Raw genomic sequence first — 25,132 nt, 5'->3', positions numbered from 1 at the left:
TTATTAAACCAGTCTCCTGCTGATGTATATTATCTTACTTTCATTTTGGTGCTATTATTTATAACACTGTGATGAACATTTTTTCATGTAAACATTTTGGTTATAGTTTTGATGCTCTTAGAACTGCTGAGTCAATGATTGTGAGTACCTGTTTCCTTGAATTGAGTATTTTTTTTCTGCACATTTACCAATTTGATAAACAAAAAATCTCATTTTGATTTATAGTTGATTAATATAGTGAACTTATGCATTGTGAATTCATATCTCTTTGCCATGTTTTATTGGTATTTAAGTGTTTTCTGTGCAGTATATAAACTGGCTTCCCCCATTAGTTGACCAAGTCTGTTTGTTTCAAAATACTTGAGTTTATAGATCAATTTTGGGAGAATTTATATTCTACAGTATAACATTGAGTCCTCTCAATCATTAGTGTGGTGTATCTCTCTATTTAAGTCTTTTGTCTCTCAGGAAAGATTTTTTTGGGTCTTTTCCCTGCCTTTTTAAATCGGATCTCCCACCATCATCTCTTCCTATTTGAGAATCCCTAGGCTAAAAATTAAAGAACAGTGTTAGAGAGTGGTGCTAGCAGGCATCCTGTTGCATTACTTTTATAGAGATCTCTCCAGCGTTTTATTCACTCTTAACTATGATTTTAACCATTTATTTGAGATAAATTTTTAATCACAATGCAAAAGTACCTTGCTATTTTTAATTTATTGGGCTTTTCTCTTTAGATTGGAAGTGAACATTGGAACTTACCAAATGTCTTTTTAGCGTTTTAGCAGCAGTTAGCTTTCTTTAAATTATTTTTTTGTGATCCCTTATTAATAGATTGACTCCTATTTTATTGACTTTGCCTTCCTGTAAAGTGTAGTCAGAGCACATGTGTAACTGTTTCAGTAACAGGAGAGGAGTGTCAGAGCAGCCACAAGTGGGAGAGAAAAAAAAGAAGAAGAAGGGGGATTTAAAACAGTATTCCCATTTGATAACTTTGCCCAAAACCAGTGCAGCTGAACCTCAGCTGGGACCAGAATAAATTTTGACATAGTTACCTTTGCTTTTCATAAGTACATGATATAGGAAGGTTTGGGGGGGAGGGAGAAAGGTTATTTTTTGTTTGTTTAATGCAAGTCCCCCACATTTATTAAGGACAGTTAATGGCCCAGGTTACAGAGAGTTGTGGGTTTGTTGTTTTGTTTTTTTTGGCAGCTCCTATAGCTTGTTTTCTTTCCATGCCAACCCCTGTAAGAGAGTAAGTTTGACTGTCAGTATTACTGAAAGTCTGCTTTGGTCTTCATTTCTACGTTGCCACCATACAAGGTACAGTGGTAGGGATGAATTTGTAGATAAGTTTTCTTCTTCCCACAGGGAAGAACTGCCAAGTTAGAAAGATGAGCAGTACAACTCTTTCTATGGTCCTACCCTGCAGAGAACATTTTTCTTATTCAAGATAAATTGAGAATTAGACTTTCCAAGGACACAAAGAAAAAGAATGTTCCTTTTCCTCTTTTCTTGGCATTCCTGTGTAGTGAGTAGCAGTTTTAGCAGAATTGCAAGAAAGCAAAACTTGGAACTTTATAGATTGACATTAAACTTAAAATGTACTTTTTTCATTTGTAATTAATCCAGAGTACAAATATTAAAATTATCATAGCTACTAATCGTCACTGAACCCTGACATGGTCCCCTGATACGCATTAATGTTAGTAAGTGAAATTTTCTATAATATGTCTTATTCCTATCTCACTTAAATGAATAATAAATTAGAGGGTGTGTGTCATTTGTTCTTCACACACACATCCCCATTATTATGAGTTTGAGAGTGTATCAGTCAGATTGAGTATTGACTGTAGATATGCTGTTTTTCTATATTAGTAAGTTACTTTGAAATGATGAATACAAATGTAAAGAATGGGGAGTAAGGGAGCCATGCAGTAGTGATGCTTATGGACTGGATATTTTGTTTTTAAGTTTGGGGCTTTGAGATACCTTTATTTACATTGAGGCACTATTTGTGCACCAACTGAAGACTGAGACAAGAATAGTAGTAGCTAGATGACTGCTCTATGCCCAGGACAGTGCACAGGCCTCCCTACAAGTGTTTGGGGGACAGATTATGGGGTGTGCAGATCACTCAAGGTAAGTGGTTCTGACTTGATGTTGTGGCTCCAAGAAGCCACCGTTGAAGGAATCGAGATGTTCAGCTTTAGGTTTAGGTAGAAAGAGGGTTGAACAGAAATTTGGTGTCTTCTGTGTTCATTTAATCTCCTCAGTAGTCCTGTGTGGTAGACATCATTGGTATTTTACTACTGGCAAGAATACTAAGTCTCAGAGAGTTCAGATAATTTACCGGTATCGTACACAAATAAGTGATAGACCAGATTCTGACCTAAAGTCTCTGTCACTTTTAAGCCCAAGCTCATTCTCCCACTCTGCCATTTCTTAGTCTAGAATAGGTGAAATTTAAGACTCTAACATGAATTAAAAACTCTGACATGAATCAAACTAAATCAATTAAATGAAACTATGCCATAACTGTATGTAGTTTGACCTTAAAGATCTCTGGTACTTAAGGCTTAAATATAGTGGATGTACTATAAATTCCAAGGAAGGTTAAGCAAAATCTTCCCTAAACCACAGATTGGTGGCAGTAGAGGATAAGCTAAAGAAAAGATGAATGGAAAACTTCTATAGAAATTTGTCAGTTTTTATCACATTGAAGGAAAAGGTACATCCTTAAAAAATATATACAGCTATATTTTTATTGAAAGTCAAATATAAGCTCTGATAGACGGAAGCCATAGCCAGAGTGCCTTATTTATTTAGCAGAATGGGGATAGTCACTGCGTGAATCCTGTTCTTCTGTCCTAACATCATGTGGTGAATCCCTGAGATTTAGAAAGGATATGGTCCAGAGGCTTGTACAAAATAGTCTCAGTAGAGCATGTTAAATCACGCATAGGCTTCTGAGTATCTGTGAACTCTGAAATTTTATGTAAAATGTGTGTGTGTGTGTGTGTGTAAATTTTTCTGGAGGAGGAGCAGTGTAAAGCAGTAATTCTCAAAGTATGGCCAAGCGCCATGAAAGGTAGCCTACATTTTTTTTGTAAAATGGATCCCCAGAAAGGCATTCCCATTTTTGAAATAGGTAAATGGTTTGCAGTTCCCTACTTTTATTTTTGTATAAAACTAAGGGCTGCTTACTAGTAAATTAAGTAGATAGTAAAGTTTGCTAAAATTGGATATTTACATTAAAATTTGTGAATTATGAGATTTTTCTGAACTTATTTCTCAGTCTTTCCTTATTTTTCTTAAATTTTATTCCCATGATGTATTTGGATATATAAAGTTACTGCACATGTACACATACATACTTGGAAAACTAGTAAGTCAACTCTGGTTATCTTGCTCCACCTAAGTAGAATATTTTCAAAAAGGATAGAGAGCTACTGGTATTTTTTCCAGAGGGTGGGTGTAATGAGTGAGGGGAAGTGGGGGGAAGGGTTATGTTGGGAGGGATGGGAGGAAAGGGTTAGAGATAGAGTTTTTGGTGCCCTTATTTCTTAGAATAGAAGAAAAGGCACATCAAATGAGCAATTGTGTGTTTAAATTCAACTTAGTATCTTTTAAAGATCAAACTTTATTACTGAAATACAAAATTATAATGAATAGATGGAGATTTTTCTGTTGTTTTTGAAAGCTTGCCACAATCTTATGATATGTTTAGGATGGTGGATGTCCACCTTTCAGTTTTAATATTAAGGATAATTAATTTTTTGTGCTTACTAGTAATCAGAACATTTATATTCATTCATATTTGGTATGTCGTGGAGTTATGAGAAAATTCCAATTAGAATCATATTTGCCAACTACAGTTAGTCTAGGTTTATTGAGGCATTTTTTTCTTGCCATGTTAATCGTGTCATGTTACTTAAGATGTGGCCATATTTTAGTAGCAAAGTGATATTTTCAATGTTAATGTATATTTGAAGCCCCTGTATCAAAATAAATTCTATAAAAGCAAGCTTCCTGTCTATAACTTAAATTCGTCCTTTGCAGTAGCAAATGTTTATCTCAGTTATTTAAGACTCTGGTGAGCATGAAAAATTAAAATGAATTCTTCTCAATAAATATGGGAATATTTAGGAGCGGTGTGAATATGTACTTGGGTATGTAGTAACATGACAGAAATTTGGAAATGTCCATTATATTGACATCTGGCTTAAATTTTACTTTATATTCAAAATGCAACAAAAATTAGTACAACCATGACTACTATTTTTATCTTGTGAATGTGAGAAACAAGGGAACTAGACTTCCTCAGTATTTTTCCTATCCCACTCCCAGTTCTTAAAAATGATTTTTTCTTTGATTCTTGTACTATGTGACTACTTGTTTTATGCTGAAAATTTTAGAAAGCAGCCAAGAAGACTATATTTAGGAATTTGGTGCTGTCGCCACCAAGGAAATAAAAGGAAATCAAACTCAAAACTGCCCAAAGGGCCAGTTAGAAGGTAGCAGAATTGGCTGAGCATCTGAAGATCCAAACAGAGGCACAGCTGTGTCACACTACCTGCTTCAGATAGTTGTGAATTTTGGTTTCTTTACCTGTAAAACAGAGTATTTAAATTTGATATTAATGATTCCTTCTGGCTCTAAAGTCTAATAACTTCAGAGACTTTGAGGAGACTTGATGCCTTTTCACTGTGTTCCTTTTGCACTAGTGCAGTGATCATCAGACACCAGGTATCTCAATTTGGACTAACTGAATCAGAATCTCCAAGGACAGAATCTAGATAGATATATACTCTATACTTTCAGTAGATAAATATAAATATTTATATTTTGAAAAGCTCCATAGCACCAGATTCCAACTGTTGGGTTCGTTGGAAAATATTTAATCCTGAGAAATCTGTAATTTCACCATAGGTTTCAGAACTATTTAGGACTAGAACTTAAAAATTTTTAATGAGACTGTATGGAAACACATTTACAAATTTTAACCTGCAGGGATTTATACACACAGCATTAACTTCTGGAAATAATATCTTGATTGTGTTATGAACCCTAACTACCTATTAGAATTTCTCAGTCCCATTTGAAGCCAGTGCTTTTCAGTCAACTCTGTGGTTCAGGTGTCTCAATTTCTCTCTCCCTTCGTATTATTACTGGACAGCGATGATTCCAAGGCTAACATGCTATTCTTCCACTTCTTAAACCAATTGAAGTATAAGTGTGGATGCAGCCAGGACCTTGCATGTTTGTTACTACAGCACAACTTGCAAAAATTCTGTTGGGACATTCTGGCCTTTCCTTGGGGCCATACCTAATTGGCTGAGACAATCTTTGATCTCTTTAATTCTGATCCAGGCTCAGAGGGCTCATTCGGAGCAAGGAGAGGCAGACCTCGAAGCACCTGTGGAAAGCCAGCAGCATGAGATTGAATCCTGGACCCTAGAATTAAGGGCTATGATGGAGAAGCTGGTGAAATCCATCAGCCAACTGAAAGACCAGCAGGATGTCTTCTGCTTCCGATGTAAGACCCAGACCCCAGTGAGAATACCCTCTTTGGACGCTCATCAGACCAGACAGCAGCAGCTTTTGCAGGAAATTCTCAGTGAACTGGACTAAAGGAGAAAGGAGGTGCTAGATGCCTCCAAAGCACTGCTAGGCCAATTAATCGCCCTAATTAATGGAAGGTCCAGCAGCAAAACACCTGCATTGGAGCCCCCCCCCCGGACGATGGGTTGGATCAGCTGGAGAAGTGTTCACAGCTGGAGCAAAGTTGTTGTTTCACCTGAATCAGCTGCTGAAGGAACTCAGTTGCCTGGTTAGCTATCAGGATGACCTTCTGACTAAAGGGGTGGACCTGTGGAAGGCCCCATACACAGAGTTGCTTTTAGATCTGTTCCTGGCCTTTGGGGTAGAAACCCAGCCCTATGTTTCCTAAACTCCCCATTGACCCCTCATCCTCAAGATGGGGAGGAAGTTCACTGTCCAGATGAGGCTGCTGATGAGATTCCAGGAAGACAGTGGGTCACTGACTGCAAAAGTCTCCACTGACTGTAAGCTTCATCAATTACAGTCATCCCTCAGTATTCACGGGGATCAGTCCCTTAGGATTACAACATCCTCGGATGCTCAAGTCCCTTATATAAACTGGTGTAGTATTTGCACATAACCTACACACATCCTCCTGTGTACTTTAGATCATCTCTGGATTGCTTATGATACCTAATATAATGTATATGCTAAGTAAATAGTTGCTGGCACAAGAGAAATTCAAGTTTGCTTTTTGGAACTTTCTGAAATGTTTTCTCCTCTGAATATTCTTGAATCTGAGGATGTGGAACCCACGGATGTTGAGGGCCAACTGTACAGAGTTTCCAGAAGTTCAGCATTCTGACTTCAAACCAGAAAACTTTGTCCCCCAAGAAGGAGTAGAGTCAGGCTTTAATTTGGGACTCTGGCTGCCTGACTGGTGGAGCCGTGTTCAGGTGGTTCTGGAAAGGTCAACGATAGGGGACTGCTGGGTGCAACAGGAACCACACATTTATCAGCTTCATGGTCGGATATACCTACCAGGATCTGAAGCAGGAGCTGAAGACAGATACCCTCTGTGTCGTGATTATTTCTAACATGAAGCTACTCTTGATTGCCTGGTCCTTGGTTCTCGGGTTCAGTCTGGTCAGCTCACATCCCTAGAATCGGCAGTTCTTTTCCAACACCGCCAGGAATGCCAGCTGCTGAAGACCATCTCTAGTACCTTTCTGTTGCACTTAAGTGAATCACTGGGAGGGGGTATTACCTGTTCTTGGTTGAACGATGATGAAGTGCAACCTTGCACCAGGAGATACTGCAGTCATTCGTGCTAAATGAAGTCATCCACCACTACCAACCTCTTACTGAGGTGGACTTACCCGAGAACCTGCTGTACTTCCTCTACTCCTGAAGCCCCAGGGATGAGGCTTTTGGGTGCTACTACCAGGAGAGAGTTAACCTTCAGGAACAGAGGAAATAACCTGAAACATAGGCTCATTGTGGTCTCTAACAGGCAAGTGGATGAGCTAGAACAACCACTAGAGCCAGAACTTGAGTCATTAGAGCTGGAGCCCACACTGGCACAGGGGACCAGAGCTAAGCCTGGAGTTAGAGCCACTGCTTGAGCAGGGCTGGATCTGGGACCAGCACTGGAGCCCACACTAGGCATGGTATCACAAAGAGTGCCAGAACCAAACCCAGGACCGGTACTAAAGCTGGAGCCTGTTCTAGAGCCATTCCTAGGGAACCCCAGGAAATAGGTCTCTATCTTCATTAGTAAATGTGATATTTATTAAAGTTTGCTTTCCTTTCTTAACCATCTTGGCATGATAATGGGTGGATGGATGTTGAATGTAACACAACAAATGTGTTAGTATGACAGAGCTTAATGAAGAAGGAATTTGGACACCTGATGCCAGGAGAGTTGCGAGAACTCTGACCTGTTAGTGGTAGCTTTGAGATATGTGTTTTCTGTTCAGCCATCAGAGTGCAAGAAGTTCACATTTATTGCAATTAGACTTCAAAAATACACTTTTTCTTTCTTTTGGGTTTGTACATGCATTTGCAGGGAGTCCCCCATCTTTATTTGCCATTTTTGCACTTATAGTTGCACTTACTATGGCAGGTTTAATTTTAATTGACCTTTTACCTAAAAAATAAAACTTTCTAGTTATATCCTTATTCCTAAAGCTCTCATTTATTATTCCTTGAATTTGTTAATTATTCTTAAAATAAATTGAAGAATATACTAAAACTGAATGGAACTTAAGCTTACTAACATCTTGCCCTGATCCTGATTTTTCAGCAGCTGTCTTTGGATTGATGACAGTGATCTAGAAATTTTGATCTAGAGATCTTTGATAAAACCTTCCCAGGTAAAGCGTTAAGTGTTAATGAATCAGTGCTTATGAAACTGCAGTTGGCATGGTGGAAAAGATGATATAAGTTATCCTAATTAGTTGTAATCCAGAAACAGTCTCAAGATTTAATTCTGAATGTCATAATATTTTCATATATTGCCCTTGACATTAGCAAGATTGACCTCATCTATATTGAAAATTATTTAGTGCTTTTTAATGGTGGCGACTGAAGAGGTGAACCAAGATCAAGACACTGAAGTTCTTCCTATGTAATAGCTTGATTTCATCCTTCTGTTTCTATGACTACTCCTTCCTCTCAACTTGAAGCCTGTATTCCCTTATTATAAGAATAGTGCAAATTCGGGGAAGGTGGCAGAGTAGATAGCACCAGGAATCACTCTCTCCACCTGGACAACAGTTGAACTTGCATAATCTGTCTGATATAACTATTTTGGAACTCTGAGGTCTTTTGAAGGCTTGCAACTTCCAGGGAAAGACTTGGCAGTTAACTTCGGTCAATTTCAGCTCTTAGCACAATAGCAGCTACCCCTCCCCCACCCCCAGCCACACAGCAGCGCTATGTACATGTTCCTGGAGCAGCTTGCATATAGCTTGTGGGAGACAGGGTGGAGAAAGAGGACCGTGTTCTCAAATATTGAGGATCTCTGCTATGACTGCTGATTATTGCTTCCGATCACAGGTGCAGATGAAGAGGCAGGCAGTCATTGTTGCACCTTCCCCAAGTTGGAAGTGCCTTCCTCTCTGAAGTGATTTCAGGGGATTTAAAGGACTGACACCCTCCTGCCCTACTCCTTTAATTTTTGCTTTTTCCCCTTTTGGGAGCCAGACACTAAGACCTAGGACATTCAAAAACAACCATATATAATGGGGAAAGTTAGAAAGTGACTGCATGTGCAGGGAAGGCTCAGACCTGAGAAGACCTTAAGTTTACACCTAAGACCGATTCTCAGCACAGAGACAGCCCATAACAATCAAAAAAGGAAAAAACAAACAAAACAACAACCAGTAACAAAAAGAGCAAACACTGGGGAAGGGGAAGAATCTGATTTCCAGAGGTACCACATTACTAGATAGATTTCAAATGGCCAGTGTTAAACAAAAAATCAGACGGCATACAAAAAAACAGAAAAGAATGGTCCATTTGAAAGAAAATAAAGCAACAGAAACCATCCCTGGAAAAGACCTAATGGCAGATATACAGCAACTATATATATATATATATATATATATATATATATATATATATATATATATATATATATATATATATATATATACAGCAACTCTCTTAAAGATTCTTAAAGAATTAAAGGAAAATGTGGAGAAAGTCAAGAAAGTGATGTGTGAACAAAAAAGGAAACATCAATAAAAGGTAGAGGGACTTCCCAGGTGGTCCAGTGGTTAAGAATCTGCCTTCCAGTGCAGGGGACATGGGTTTGATCCCTGGTCAGGGAGCTAAGATCCCACGTGCCGTGGGGCAACTAAGCCCACGTGCTCTAGAGCCTGCATGCCACAACTAGAGAGCCTGCGTGCCACAACTAAGACCCGATGCAGTCAAATAAATAAATATTTTTTAAAATAAATAAAAGGTAGAAATTTTTAAAAGAAACTAAAAAATTCTGGAGCTGAAAAGTATAATAATTGAAATGAAAAATATTCTAGAGGAGTCAAATGCAGATTTGAGCAGGCAGGAGAAAGAATCAGCAAACTTGAAGATAGGGTGATGGAAATTATCTAGTCTGAGGAACACACACACACAAAGATTGAGGAAAGGTCAACAGAGACTAAGGGACCTGTAGGACTCCAAGTGGACCAGCAGATGCATTACTGGAGTTCCAGGGAGACGAGAGAAAGATGCAGAGAGAATATTTGAAGAGATAATGACCGAAAACCTCCCCAATTTGCTAAATGTAAACATCCAAGAAGCTTAACAAATTCTAATTAAGGTGAATTCAGAGATCCACAGTGAGACACTGAGACATGATAATCAGGACAAAGGAGAGAATCTTGCAAGCAGCAGAAGAAAATCATCACATAGAAGTGTATCTTCAGTAAGATTATCAGGAGATTTCTCATTAGAAACTTTGGAGGCCAGAAGGCAGTGGGCTGATAGATTCAGAGTGCTAAAAGGAAAAAAATACATATATACACCAGCCAAGAATCTTCTGTCCAGCAAAACTGTCCTCAAAGAGTGAGGGAGAAATTAAGACATTCCCAAATAAACAAAAGCTGAGGGAGTTCAGGACCTCTAGATCTGTCCTGCAAGAAATGCTCAAGGAGTCTTGCAAGATGAAATGAAAGGACACTGGATGGCAACCCAAAGCGGTATGGAGAAATAAAGATCTCAAAGTAAATAAGTGAGCTATTATGAAAGCTAGTGTTATTATAACAATGGTTTGTCACTATACTTTTTTCTTCCTATATGACTTGAGGTTAGTACATTTAAGGTCCAGTACTTCAGTGTAAAAGCTAGTATTACTGAAACTTCGGTTTGTGACTTCAAATCTTGTTTTCTACATAATTTAAGAAACTGCATTTAAAAGAATTATTGGGGGCACACAATGTATGAAGGTGTAATTTTGTGACATCAGTAACCAAAAGGGATAGGGATGAAGCTGTGAAAGAGCAGAAATTTTGTATATTATGAAAGTTAAGTTCATATAAATTTAAGTAGACTGTTGTGACTTTAGAATATTAAATGTATTTCCCATGATAACAACAAAGAAAGGAGCTCTAGAATATACACAAAAGGAAATGAGAAAGGAATTTAAACATTTCACTACAGAAAAATCAAACATAAAAGAAATGGGGAGTGTGGAGGAAGCTATAAGGCATATAGAAAACAAATAGCATGATGACATAATAACTCCATATCACTAGTTATGTTAAATGTAAATGGGTTCAGTTCTCCAATCAAAAGACAGAGATTGGCAGAATGGATAAAAATACACTATCCAACTATATGCTGTCTACAAGAGACTCACATTAGACCCCAAAACACAAACAGGTTGAAAGTGAAAGGATGGGAAAAGATATTCCGTGCAAATAGGAACCAAAAAAGATCAGGGGTGGCTATACTAATATCAGACATAATAGACTTTAAATAAAACAGGATTATATGAGACAAAGAAGGACATTATACATTAATAAAAGTTTCATTACAGCAAGAAGATAGGACAGTGATAAACATTTACACACCCAATGACCATCAAAATATATGAAGCAAAAACTGACAATATTGAAGGGAGAAATAGTTCTGCAGTCATAGCTGGAGACTTCAGTATCCCACTCACAATAATGGATAGAACAACCAGACAAAGCATAAGGAGAGGATTTAAACAACACAAACTAACTAGATCTAACAGACATATACAGAACACTGTACCCAACAATAGAATACACATTCTTCTCAAGTGCACGTGGGACGTTTTCCAGGATAGACCATATGTTAGGCCATAAATTAAATTCAATAGATTTAAAAAGATAAACATACCAAGTATCTTTTCTGACCACAATAGGATGAAATTAGAAATCATTAACAAAAGGAAATCTAGAAAATTGTGGAAATTAAACAACACTTTTAAACAACTAATGGGTCAAAAAAGAAATGACAAGGAAATTAGAAAATACTTAAATGAATGAAAATGAAAGCACAACATACCAAAACTTCTGGGAAGCAACAAAAGTGGTGCTAAGGGGGAAATTTATAGCTATAAGTGCTATTATTACATTAAAAAAAATAAGAAAGATCCCAAGTCAACAATCTAACCTCACAGTTTAAGGAACTATAAAAAGAACAAATAAGCCCAAAGCAAGCAGAAGGAAGGAAATAATAAAGATTCAAGCAGAGATAAATGAAATAGAGAATAGAAAAACAGTAAAGAAAATCAATGGAACCAAAAGTTGGTTCTTCAGAACTATCAACAAAACTGACAAACCTTTAGCTAGGTGAACTAAGAAAAAAAGAGACAGCTCAAATTACTAATATAAGAAATTAAAGTGGGAACATTTCTACAGATTCTACAAAAAATAAAAAGGATTATAAGAGAGTACTGTGAACAGTTGTACGCCAACAAATTGGATCACCTAGATGAAAGAGACAGATTCCCAGAAACATAAAACCTACCAAGACTATGTTACAAAGAAATAAAATATATGAATAAATGTATAACCAGTTAGGAGATTGAATTAGTAATCAAATATCTCCCAACAAAGAAAGGTCCTGGACCTAATGGCTCCACTGGTGAATTCTACCAAATATTTAAAGGAGAACTAATACCAATCCTTCTCAAGTTTTTCAAAAATTGAAGAGAAGGGAATGATTCCTAACTCATTCTTTGAGGCCAACATTCCCTGATAACGGAAGCCAGACAAAGACACTGTAAGAAAAGCAAACTTTAAACACCTAATGAACATTGATGCCTATATCTTTTTTTTTTATTTTTTATTTTTTTTATTTTTTGCGGTATGCGGGCCTCTCACTGTTGTGGCCTCCCCCGTTGCGGAGCACAGGCTCCGGACGCGCAGGCTCCGGACGCGCAGGCTCAGCGGCCATGGCTCACGGGCCCAGCCGCTCCGCGGCACATGGGATCCTCCCAGACCGGGGCACGAACCCGTATCCCCTGCATCGGCAGGCGGACTCTCAACCACTTGCGCCACCAGGGAGGCCCTGATGCCTATATCTTTAACAGAACACGAGCATACAGAATTCAGCACATTAAAAGGATTATGCACCAAGATCAAGTGTGGTTTATTCCTAGAACGCAAGGATGGTCTAACATGTGAAACTTGAGCAGTGCAATGTGCCACATCAACAGAATGTAGGATAAAAACCACAGGATCCTCTCAATAGATGCAGAAAAAGCATTTGACAAAATTAAACACTCTCATGACAAAAACAATTAACCTAGGAACAGAAGGAAGCTACTTCAGCATAGTAAGAGCCATATATGAAAAACCACAGTGGTTTTTCAATGGTGGAAGGACTGAAAGCTTTTCCTCTGAGGTGAGGAGCAAGGCAGGGATGCCTGCTTTCACTACTTCTGTTCAACACAGTATTGTATTTTCTAGCCATAGCAATTAGCCAAGAAAAAGAAGAGGCATTTAAATTTGAAAAGAATAAGTAAAATTATCTCTTTTTGCAGATGGTATGGTTTTATATATAGAAAATCCTAAAGATCATACACACACACACACACACACACACACACCTGTTAGAACTAATAAGTGAATTCAACAGTGTAGCAAGATACAGAGTCAACACGCAAAAATCATTTGCATTTCTATACATGAACAATGGACAATCTGAAAAGAAATTACAAAAGCAATTTCATTCACAGTAGGATCAAAAGAATAAAATACTTGGGAATTAACCAAGGAAGTGAAAGACTTGTACAAAAAAACTATGAAACATTGCTGAAAGAAATTTAAAAAGCCACGTAAATAAATGAAAACAGCATCTCATGTTCATGGATTGGAATACTTAATATTAAAAAGTCAGTTCTACCCAAAGCAATCTACAGATTCAATCCCAATCATGTCAAAAATCCCAGTTACATTTTTTTTTTTTTTTTTTTTTGTGGTACGCGGGCCTCACACTGCTGTGGCTTCTCCCGTTGCGGAGCACAGGCTCCGCACGCGCAGGCTCAGCGGCCATGGCTCACGGGCCCAGCCGCTCACGGGCATGTGGGATCTTTCCGGACCGGGGCACGAACCGTGTCCCCCGCATCGGCAGGCGGACTCTCAACCACTGCGCCACCAGGGAAGCCCCCAGTTACATTTTTTGCAGGTAAAAAATCCATCCTAAAATTCATATAGAATCTCAAAGGACTCCAAATAGCCAATATAATCTTGAACAAGAAGAATAAAACTGGAGGACCCACACTCCCTGATTTCAAAACTTATACAAAGCTGCAGTAATCAAAATAGTGTGGGATCAACATAAAGATAGATGTATAGACCAGTGAAATAGACAGCCCATAAATAGCTGTCACAAATATGGCCAAATGACTTTTGACAAGGGTACCAAGGCCAGACTACTGGGGAAAGGACAATCTTTTCAACAGATGGTGCTGGGAAAACTGGGTATCTACATGCAGAAGAATGAAGTTGGATCCTTACCTAACACCGTATTCAAAAATTAATTCAAAATGGATCAAGCACCTAAATTTAAGACCTAAAACACCCCCCCCAAAAAAAACCTTAAGAGAAAGTATAGGACAAAAGCTTCATGACATTGAATTTGGCAGTGATTTCTTGGATATGACACCAAAGGCACAGGTAACAAAAGAAAAAATAGACAAATTGGACTTCATGAAAACTTGAAAATATTTGTAAGTCGAAAGACACTATCCACAAGCTACAGAATGGGAAAAAATATTTGCAAATTATATATCTGATAAGGATTATTAACCAGAATATGTAGAGAGCTCCTAAAACTCAACAACAAAAAAATCAAATAGCCCAGTTCAGAAATGGGCAAAGGACTTGAATCGACATTTCTCCAAAGAAGATATGTGAATGGCCAATAAGCATATGAAAAGATGCACAACATCACTAATCATTAGGGATATGCAGCTCAAAACTACAATGAGACATCTCCTCATACCCATCCTCACACCCGTTAGCATAGCCACTATCAAAAAAGCAGACAACAAATGTTTGAAAGAATGTGGGGATATTGGAGTCCTTGTGCACTGTTGGTGAGAATGTAAAATGGTACAGCTGTAGTGGAAGATAGTATGGCAGTTCCTCAAAAAATTAAAAGTAAAATTACCATATGATCCACCAATTCCACTTCTTTATATACATGTAAAAGAATTGAAAGCAGTGTATCAAAGCTCTATTTGTACACTTATGTCATAGCCCCATTACTCACAGTAGTTTAAATGTAGAAGCAATCTCAGGGTCCATGGACAGATGAATGGACAAGCAAAATGTGGTACATATATACAATGTAATATTCAGTTTTAAAAAGGAAGGAAATTCTGCAATATGTTACAACATGGATGAACTTCGAGAACATTATTGTTTATGGAATAAGCTAGTCACAAAAAAGACAAATACTCTGATTCCACTTATATACAAGGCATTTAGAATAGTCAAAGGCATCTAAACAGAAAGTATATGGTAGATGCTGGAAGGAGGGGAAAATGGGGAGTTGTTGTTTAGTGGGTATAGAATTTCATTTTCATAAGATTAAAAGAGTTATGTGGGTGGATGTTGGTGATAGTTGTACAACAAGGTGTGTGTATTTAATACCACTGAAGTGTACACTTAAAAATGGTTAAGATGGTAAATTTTATATTAAGTGTATTTTACCACAGTAAATTTTTAAAAAATATTGCAAGTTTATCTCAGATTATCTGAATTATATTCCAGCCTGTTCTTCATGCTGTCACCAAATTAATCTTTCTAAAACACTGCTTTATTTATTACATAACATTTCTGTGCTCAAAAAAATCTCCATTGGCCTCTGGTGTCTTATCTTTCTATCCTTATCTCCCATTGTTAAAATCATCCTATATGTTAGCTAAACTACTTACCTTTCTCTCAGCCTTTTCTACGACCTTTTGATTCTTGAAACACTTGCTCTTCCTACCTTTAATGCCGTTTTTCCCCCTTTCCCTTCCTCCTCCCAATGTGCAAATCTTTTTAAGGACCTAGTTAAATGTGAACTTCCCTAGGAGACTTTTCCTAATTGCCCCACTTGGGGTGGCTCCTCTTTCTTCTAAAGGTTTATGGCATTTAGTGTTTAAACAGTTCATTTAATAGTTGACACTGGCTGATATTTGTTGGTGTGTACCTGTCTTGTTTCCCCAACTGCCTCTAAATTAAGTGGGCTCAGTGCTGTATCTTAAAATTATTTGTATTACCCACTTGACAATAATATGAATTGATTTATTGATATACTGTGAATAATAAGAAGTAAAGATGCTCTTCAAGTAAATTTCAGACTTATCAATCAGATTCAAGAGCATCTGGCAGTGTTTCTGCAGAAGATACACTTGGTATTCAGGTTGGGTTCTTGTTAAATTTTTCTAGAACAATTAAATGTGGTACCAGTTAGTTGTCTATTTGTAAGGTGACTTTGTATATGTTTCCAGGCAATAAAATAATTTTGAGAAATTTGGAATCTTAAAGTTTTTTGCTATAATGTTGTATCAGAAATAAGTATTAGTATATGGGTACTAATACTTACCTTTTGTTCATGTGCTGGGTTAAAGTTAGTTGTAGAAATGACTTGCTATGGGCCTCCCTGGTGGCGCAAGTGGTTGAGAGTCCGCCTGCCGATGCAGGGGATACGGGTTCGTGCCCCGGTCTGGGAGGATCCCAAATGCCGCGGAGCGGCTGGGCCCGTGAGCCATGGCTGCTGAGCCTGTGCGTCCGGAGCCTGTGCTCCGCAACGGGAGAGGCCACAACAGTGAGAGGCCCGCATACCGCAAAAAAAAAAAAAAAAAAAAAAAAAAGAAATGACTTGCTAGGTCAGTGTTATAATGTTTATAAAGATTTTTGTTTTTAAGTCAGATGAGTTAAAATGGACTTGAAGTTAGCAAATCTGTGTTACTTTACTGTGATACTGCATTTTCTCTTGTGGAAGTCAAGTTTTACTGTTTTAGTTTGAAGCAGTAGTTTACACAAAAGTTTCCTTCTGTTAGTCTCCTGTGTGTGTGTGTGTACACTTACATATGCCTTCTCTAGGGTTATGATTAGGATACTGAAGTATTAAAAAAAGGTATTGCCTTTAAGAAATGTAGATAACATTTCAGTAACTTTTACGCCCTCCATTAAGCACCTAGAAAAATAGGTGAGTATTACTTGAAGAATTTTAATGGGGAATGTGTTTATCATGGGCACAAAACTAAATAATGGATTAGTGTCCATTTTAGGCAATACTTTTTTTTTCATAAGCTATTGTTTCACCCATTGTTTTTTGAGAATCTAACTAAACTGTAAATTGCTCAAGGATAGAGATTTTATCTTATACTTCTTTGTGTCCCCAGCATCTAACCTAATGTCTTACATCAGAGTGCTTCAGTAAATGTTAAGATGATAAAATGTCTATTTTTCTGGCTTTGGTTGTGGGGAATAAATGTACTCTGATTTGATTTGATTTTTTCCTTTTTACAGCCCCATTGACAAACCTTCCGATTCTCTCAGCATAGGGAATGGTGATAATTCCCAGCAGGTAAGATTTTGATACTGTATTCCTTCATTTATCTGCCTTCTGCTGAAACAAGACATTCTATGCAAGTGAATTTTCTAGATAGTGAAAAATACTTTAAATACTGAAACAATTTAAGAACACTTTTAGTGGACATCTTTGTTAAATGTATTATAATTAGCCCTCTTTTTCTCCACAGAATAGAGCATAATTTAGCCCTTTCTTGATGACTCAGAATTATCATTATGACCATATGTTATTGTACTGTGTGCTAATACATTAGTGTCCTTGGAGTCCCTGATATTCTTGGTCTTTTTGACCCTACATGAAATGGTCCCAGACTAACATGCCTTCTGCATTCTTGATTTTGAGTTGTTTCTCTGCCCCATGCTCCCCTTGTCCCTTGCTGTCAACTTTAATTTTCTTTTATTTTTTTTTTAATTTTATTGAAGTATAGTTGATTTACAATGTTGTGTTAATTTCTGCTGTACAGTACAGTGACTGTGGTTTATCACAGGATACTGAATATAGTTCCCTGTGCTATACAGTAGGACCTTGTTGTTTATCCATCCTATAGATAATAGTTTGCATCTGCTAATCCCAAACCTACTTTAATTTTCTATTTCTCTCAGTGAACTTGCCCCCAAGTTTTCCCCCTTCCCTCAAATGACTTTTGGCTTTGAAATGATAAACCAAATAGTTAAGTTCAAAGTTGCATCCACTATGATACAGAATGAGGTCCTGATCTTTAGAGCATGCTTTGTATCATCTTGTCTAGTTGTTAGCTTTTCACTACTTAAGTTTCTGTACACCTCTTACTTTGGTTTAAAAAAAAAAAAGTGTAGTTCTAATCTCTTCTGTAAAGAACAGCCAGTTCCCCACAGTGTGAGAAACTTAGAGATCTAAAATACATTGTTTTTCTCTTGTTGTTCACAGTTTCCATGAAAGAATTAGAAAATCTGTATATCCCCTTGTATATTTTAAGTTAACATTAAATTTTTTTCATAATAAGTTAAAAATAGCTGCAAAGGATGTAATTTCCAGCTTATTATAAATTTTGGTATTTTTAGATAAACATGCTACATTGGGTTTTAATAAGTATCTGAGAGATTTAAGTATCAGAATGTTTTGTTACTCCCTCATCCATTTACACAGGCTATTCTTTTTTTTTTTTTTTTTTTTCGGTATGCGGGCCTCTCACTGTTGTGGCCTCCCCCGTTGCGGAGCACAGGCTCCGGACGCACAGGCTCCGGACGCGCAGGCTCAGCGGCCATGGCTCACGGGCCCAGCCGCTCCGCGGCATATGGGATCCTCCCAGACCGGGGCGCGAACCCGTATCCCCTGCATCGGCAGGCGGACTCTCAACCACTGCGCCACCAGGGAGGCCCCAGGCTATTCTTTAACAATCAGAAATTTTACATCATTACTTGAACTCATTTTTTAATTTTCACTGGCATTACAGAATTTTTTCCTTTTTTTTTTTGCGGTACGCGGGCCTCTCACTGTTGTGGCCTCTCCCGTTGCGGGGCACAGGCTCCGGATGCGCAGGCTCAGCGGCCATGGCTCAGGGGCCTAGCTGCTCCATGGCATGTGGGATCTTCCCGGACTGGGGCACGAACCCGTGTCCCCTGCATTGGCAGGCAGACTCTCAACCACTGCGCCACCAGGGAAGCCCCAGAATTTTTCCTTAATGCAATATAGTTTATGCTTGTCATCACTAATCTTAATATTTCTAATAAAGTTTTGTTTGGCTCCCAGAAAGTTTTCACACTTGGGCAAAATACTATAGTTAGATCCCAGAGAGTGAGAAATAGTATTGTCTTTGTAAAGTAAGAGAAATTAAGTTGTAAAAGGAGAGGATACTGGCTGTGTCTTTTCAGGAGGGTCAGTTTTATAAAAGAGTACATATGTAAGTTGATGGATTTTTTTGAAAATTTATGCTCTCATAAAAAAGTCTTTAAGTACCCCAGTTTTTGAAAGTCACTATTCTAATACCTTTCATTGCAAGCCTTTTAAACTATGGCTTATTACATTGTATAAACTTATATTGATTATTCTTTTCTTTTTCCATTTTATTTAGATATCTAACAGTGAGACACCTTCACCACCACCTGGTTTATCAAAATCCAATCCAGTCATCCCCATCAGTTCATCCAATCACAGTGCACGGTCTCCTTTTGAAGGGGCAGTAACTGAGTCACAGTCATTATTCTCAGACAATTTTCGCCATCCCAACCCTATCCCAAGTGGGCTTCCTCCTTTCCCCAGTTCCCCACAGGCATCCAGTGACTGGCCTACAGCACCAGAACCACAGAGCCTCTTCACATCAGGTATATAACAATACTATGTGTGTTAGTAATTATACTCAGACTAAAATGAGACCTTTGCTGGATGTGTTTTTATCCCTTTTTTGTCCACTCCCTTTTTCATAAAAATGTAAACTTTTAAATGGCAAGGAATTGGATGGTTAGGTAAGTAGTTCTGTGACCTAGAACTTACCATGTTAACAAATTTCTCCAGAAATCAAGGGTTAGATCATTTTTCCAATAATCAAATGCTTATTCCTCTAGGAAGTATTAAGGGCTTACAATTTTTAATTAGATTTGTGTTTGTATAGTTATCTTTTTAAAAATGTTTCCCCAGCTGACAAAGAAGTATGTTAGTTAATTTTTAAAGTTACATTTTGAGACATTTCCAATTTCATTCATTGTAAGTTCTCATTAATGTGAAGGATAACACAAAATCAAGACAATTTAAAAATATAAAGATTAAATGGATACTTTTTTCATTAAGTTATAGTAGTAGTATGTAAAGCATATATTCAAAATTATATCTTTGATAAATACATTTCAAAAGTAAACTTTACTAATTGGATTCTGTTATATTTATTACTTTATTTCATTTAAATGACTTACTTTGGTTTTTTTTTTTTTTTTTTTTGCGGTATGCGGGCCTCTCACTGTTGTGGCCTCCCCCGTTGCGGAGCACAGGCTCCGGACGCGCAGGCTCCGGACGCGCAGGCTCAGCGGCCATGGCTCACGGGCCCAGCCGCTCCGCGGCATATGGGATCCTCCCAGACCGGGGCACGAACCCGTATCCCCTGCATCGGCAGGCGGACTCTCAACCACTTGCGCCACCAGGGAGGCCCTTACTTTGGGTTTTGATGATGAATAGTTGAGAGTATAATTTGGGTTTCAAGTAGTACTTTGTTTTCTTTGATCAGCAAAATCAGTCTATATTGTTCAGTTTTTGAAGTCAGTAACTTATGGATGAAATCATTGCTAGAAGTATCTGAGGCCTTTTGTAATTTTACAATCGTAATGTTCTAAGAAATTATGTAGATTTTGCACATATTTGCCTTTGTGTTATAGTATGATGTTGCACTAGTGTGGAAGTGAGCTATATATTTTAAATTCATCACTCATTTTTTTTTCCCCACCAGAAACAATCCCAGTATCGTCTTCTACAGACTGGCAAGCAGCATTTGGCTTTGGTTCTTCTAAACAACCAGAGGATGACTTGGGTTTTGATCCCTTTGATGTCACTCGAAAAGCCTTAGCAGACCTGATTGAAAAGGAACTGTCAGTCCAAGACCAACCTTCCCTTTCGCCCACATCTCTTCAGAACTCCTCTTCACACACTACAACCGCCAAAGGTCCGAGCTCTGGATTCCTGCATCCTGCTGCACCTACAAATGCCAACTCGAGTCTCAATAGTACCTTTTCAGTCTTGCCACAGAGGTTCCCTCAATTTCAGCAGCACCGAGCGGTTTATAATTCATTCAGTTTTCCAGGCCAGGCAGCCCGCTATCCTTGGATGGCCTTTCCACGCAATAGCATCATGCACTTGAACCACACAGCAAATCCCACCTCAAATAGTAATTTCTTGGACTTGAATCTCCCGCCACAGCACAACACAGGTCTGGGAGGGATCCCTATAGCAGGTAGGTTCATTTATAGCCTTTGAGAATTTGTGAATAACTCATGCCGTCAGGTTGTTGGGTGGGCAGGGAGGGAACTTTTGAATAACAGAAAGTATTTATCATCAGTCTTGGAAATTTCAATGGGAAAAACTCTTTATCATAATCTAAAAAAAATTTAATTGGATGGATGCCTTGTAATAGTGAGCTTTATAAGGATGGTGGAGTATTATACCTAGTTATTGCTTGGAAGCATTTTACTTAATAGAATAGTTACCAGACTTTCTTATGGCATATAAATGCAAAAAGACAAAGAAAAAAAATGGGCTCTGAACTTATGGTGCCATAAAGTCCAACACCATGGTAAAAATTCTGATTATACATTCTAAAAGTAAACTGGTTCAAAAAAATTTTTTAGAGATGGTAATTAGTGAGAGCATGAGGGATAAAGCCACTCTCTTAACTCCTTTTGACAACTTACTTATTTTGACTGATAAACACGTACAAACACACACATACACACACACACATCAAAACTGTGCTATATATTAATAAAGGACTTCATATTTGAGAACTCTCATTATTAGTGTTTCACAGACATATGTGTATAAGTATACCTTCTGTGAAAAAGAAATTGTTCAAGGAGAGATACTTTTCCTTTTGGTCTGTCATGTTTTTATTTCTGGGGTAAATACTAGGTTCCTGTAAGTGATGCCAGAATACTTCTGGTTTTGTGCTGCTACCCTTGAAGGTTTCAGAACTTTTGGCTTTTAAGGTCCCATATGATATTTATTAGATCAAGTGACCTCTATATCTAAAGGAATCTTTCTTATTAATAGTTTTTCAAAATTTAATTTGGGCTTTAGATATGACTGGTAAAAGAGTTTGTTCTCTCCTGATTCTCTCAAGTAGAATAGAATAGTCTTTCACTCGGTTATATAACTTATAAAATTTATTTTTATCCCTTTTCATGGCCTTTGTGATATGACATGGCATAGCATTATTGTAATAATGTGCTGTTACCAGCAAAGCGTTCGTTCTCTTGTTTTTAGCAAGGTTGATAGATAAATTTACAGAGATCCATCAAAATTCCTTGGCTCTATTCTCTTTGTGACCAGCAACATTTCATCTTCAAGACAAGTAGTTGGGTTAAGAGAGTATGGTTTGTGGCTGTTGATACAGTGAAGTTAATTTACACATAAGCATGATAGCACCTAATGTAGTGGTTTGCACATTGGTGGGACTCATGTTATTTGTTCATTTGATATGGTAGTTAGTAGGTAATCGAGAGTGACATTTTTCAGTCCTCTTCTACATGACATTCACTTGTGAAACACTAAGTGTTTAGTTCCTGGTACTCTTTTTTTCATCCATTGTAGACAGCATATTAGAACATAATTGTGTTTTGTTTTGCTTTGTTTCAACCATTTAGAAATGTGGCATTTAAATTACTAGTAGTGTATCTCATAACATTATAACACTAAAAGTTCCCCTAAATATTCTAAACATTTAACAATAAAATATTAAACCAATACTATAAATATTTGGGTATCTGTTTGCCCAACAGTGAACTGGGCCATGTGGATAATACAGAACAAGTATAAAATATGGCTACTATTTTCAGGTACTGTACAGTGTAGTTGACAAGATAAAATAAGACTGTGTATGAAAGTGGTAACCGTATGATACTGGAATCCAAAACACATCAGTGGAGCCTGTAAATTGTTGGGGAGGCTTCATTGAAGAAGTAGGAATTGATCTGAATCCTGGATTTGGGTTAGCAGGAGGGAAAGGAAAAAACCTTTTATGTTGATGGAAACTCCTGAATGAAGGCATAGAGGCAGGATTTAGTATGTCATTACATTAAGAAGCATTAGAACTACCTTCTATACCAGGAGGTCCTTCATATATTTTATACATAGAATGGATGAGAGGATGGAGAGCTCTGACGGTGAGGCAAAACAGTATGGACTTGATCTGATAGGAAGGAGGATGCCTTTGTGGAACTAGTTCTTAGCTGTCCTCATTGTGTACTTTTATTTGACTTATTACATGACCATCTTCAAAAATTATCTGTTCTTCTGATTTCATAGTTATCATATTGTCCATTAGTACAAAATGAGCAGTTTTAAACCAAATACTTCAAGCCAGTATATATTCTGGAAATGCCACAGGGGTGATGAGTAATCACTGATTTTTGAGTGTAGTTGTCCTCATGTTAGTCATTTGAAATCTTCTTCTAAAGTAGGTGCTTTATGAAAAAAATGTGGCATTAAATTCTGGTCCTATCTTGGTGGGCTTTTCTTTTAGCGTATACTCAACCATAGAGCATAAAATACATTTTTTTCCCAGAAATTCTAAGAATGAAGTCACCGACTATAGGTTCTGAATCATTGTTGTATTTTGTGGGAGGTGGGGAGAGTTTGTTATGTCAGATTTTCAGTTTTTTTTTTTTTTTTTTTCTTTTTGCGGTATGCGGGCCTCTCACCGCTGTGGCCTCTCCCGCCGCGGAGCACAGGCTCCGGACGCGCAGGCCCAGCGGCCATGGCCCACGGGCCCAGCCGCTCCGCGGCACATGGGATCCTCCCAGACCGGGGCACGAACCCGCATCCCCTGCATCGGCAGGCGGACTCCCAACCACTGCGCCACCAGGGAGGCCCCAGATTTTCAGTTTTTGACTATGCATACTAGCTTGGTATTTAAATGGTGACTTATGATTAAGCTTATTATTGTTAGATTACTTTTAAGGCTCTCACAACTAGAGAAATTTTAGTTTTAATGTACCAAAATATTTTAAATTGTTATTAAGAGTTATAGAATCCTTCCATGGCTTATAAATATTTGGCAAATACCTCAGAAATCTGTGCTGAGCCTCAAAACAGAATAGTTTTATAATTGTAGCCAGATGATTGAGGATTTTCAGTAACAGAAATGACAAACTAAAATTCTGAAAAACTGTGTACATCTTAACTGTGAATTATTTGAAGCAATTTAATAGGTAGGCAATATCTGCCTCCCACCCCTAGCTGTAACTCAGTTGTACTTACTTGAGTTGAACTACTGAAAAAGGCCTAACTCTGTATTCTGCAGTGAGTATCATGGTATCTTACACAGGGTAGCTGTTAAGTGCTTCATAGTGGAGAGTACATACTGTTTTAGTGAGGCCTGCCTCTTTAAGATATACTTAGGCAATATTCAATACTGGAAAAGGCATGTATATTTATTCTTTAGATATGTAGAGCAAAATGAGGTTCCTGACCTTTAGGAGTAAATACTCAGAGATGTCAGTCTTCTGTGTATCATACAGAAACTGTGTCTATATTTATTATATATTTGTATTTAAATTTTAAGTTTTGGTTTGTTTCAGTTAATTATTAAAAATTGATACACTGAAACCTATCATGGGAAGGACAGTTGCCAGAGGTTTGACAGAAACATGGTTTCCATTTCTTCTGCCAAATTGAAATCATTTTTGTGTTTAAAATTAGTTATTTCCTTAATTAAGTGAAATCTTCTAAGCAGCATTTTCTTGGCTGCATATTCAGTTTGCTAAATTTAGAAGGATTTTTGGAATAAATATTCTTGAGGGAAAACTTTGATCAGTGGGCAGTAATAGTGAAGTCCATTCAGACCTTTTTTATTATTGGAACCATGTGCTTTTGTTTTAAAAAGTGACTTTTCTTGTCCTAAAAAGTGACCTACCTTGTTCAACTCCTTCATTTTAGGAATGGCAAAGCTGTGTTCTGGAAAGGTTAAATAATTTGTTAAAAGTCACACATTCAATTAGTAGTAGAATTAGGATAAGAACCCAGATCTCAGATTTACTAACTAAAATGGTTTTTCATTACAATATTGATGTTCTCCTTCATAAATGAAAATTACTGGCATTTACTTTAACATGGCTTTCTTCCCATAGTAAGTGACTTTTGCTCTCACACACTTGGGAGGTCTCTTTTTATGAACAGTGTCTATTCATGAGACAATTGGCCCATCTCAGGAATATGACCTGTAGTTACAAAATAGAATGAATTTCACTGACTTGATGAAAATGAATCTCTTGCTTAGTTCTTATGAGTACCACGTTCTCACCAAGAACTCTAGTCTAAAATTTCCTTTACACAGCCTCCT

The 25,132-nt window shown here is 37.6% G+C and overlaps 1 protein-coding gene and 1 pseudogene across 7 annotated transcripts in view; both read left to right on the top strand.

Annotated features, from left to right (window-relative positions):
• The window catches only part of CNOT4 (CCR4-NOT transcription complex subunit 4), a 142,212-nt gene that overhangs the window by 90,409 nt on the left and 26,671 nt on the right, over positions 1–25,132 (top strand). For all 7 annotated transcript variants that reach the window (XM_060108367.1, XM_060108365.1, XM_060108366.1 and 4 more), the window contains 3 exons: positions 17,052–17,109; positions 19,166–19,415; positions 20,528–21,028. In XM_060108367.1, coding sequence (XP_059964350.1) covers positions 17,052–17,109; positions 19,166–19,415; positions 20,528–21,028 — 809 coding nt within the window. The remainder of the gene's footprint in view (positions 1–17,051; positions 17,110–19,165; positions 19,416–20,527; positions 21,029–25,132) is intronic.
• On the top strand, positions 2,117–7,477 carry LOC132496430 (signal transducer and activator of transcription 2-like; annotated as a pseudogene).

Source organism: Mesoplodon densirostris, chromosome 9 (genome assembly GCF_025265405.1).
Source record: "Mesoplodon densirostris isolate mMesDen1 chromosome 9, mMesDen1 primary haplotype, whole genome shotgun sequence".
Classification (NCBI taxonomy): Eukaryota; Metazoa; Chordata; class Mammalia; order Artiodactyla; family Ziphiidae; genus Mesoplodon; species Mesoplodon densirostris.
This window is presented reverse-complemented; position numbering and strand designations above follow the sequence as displayed.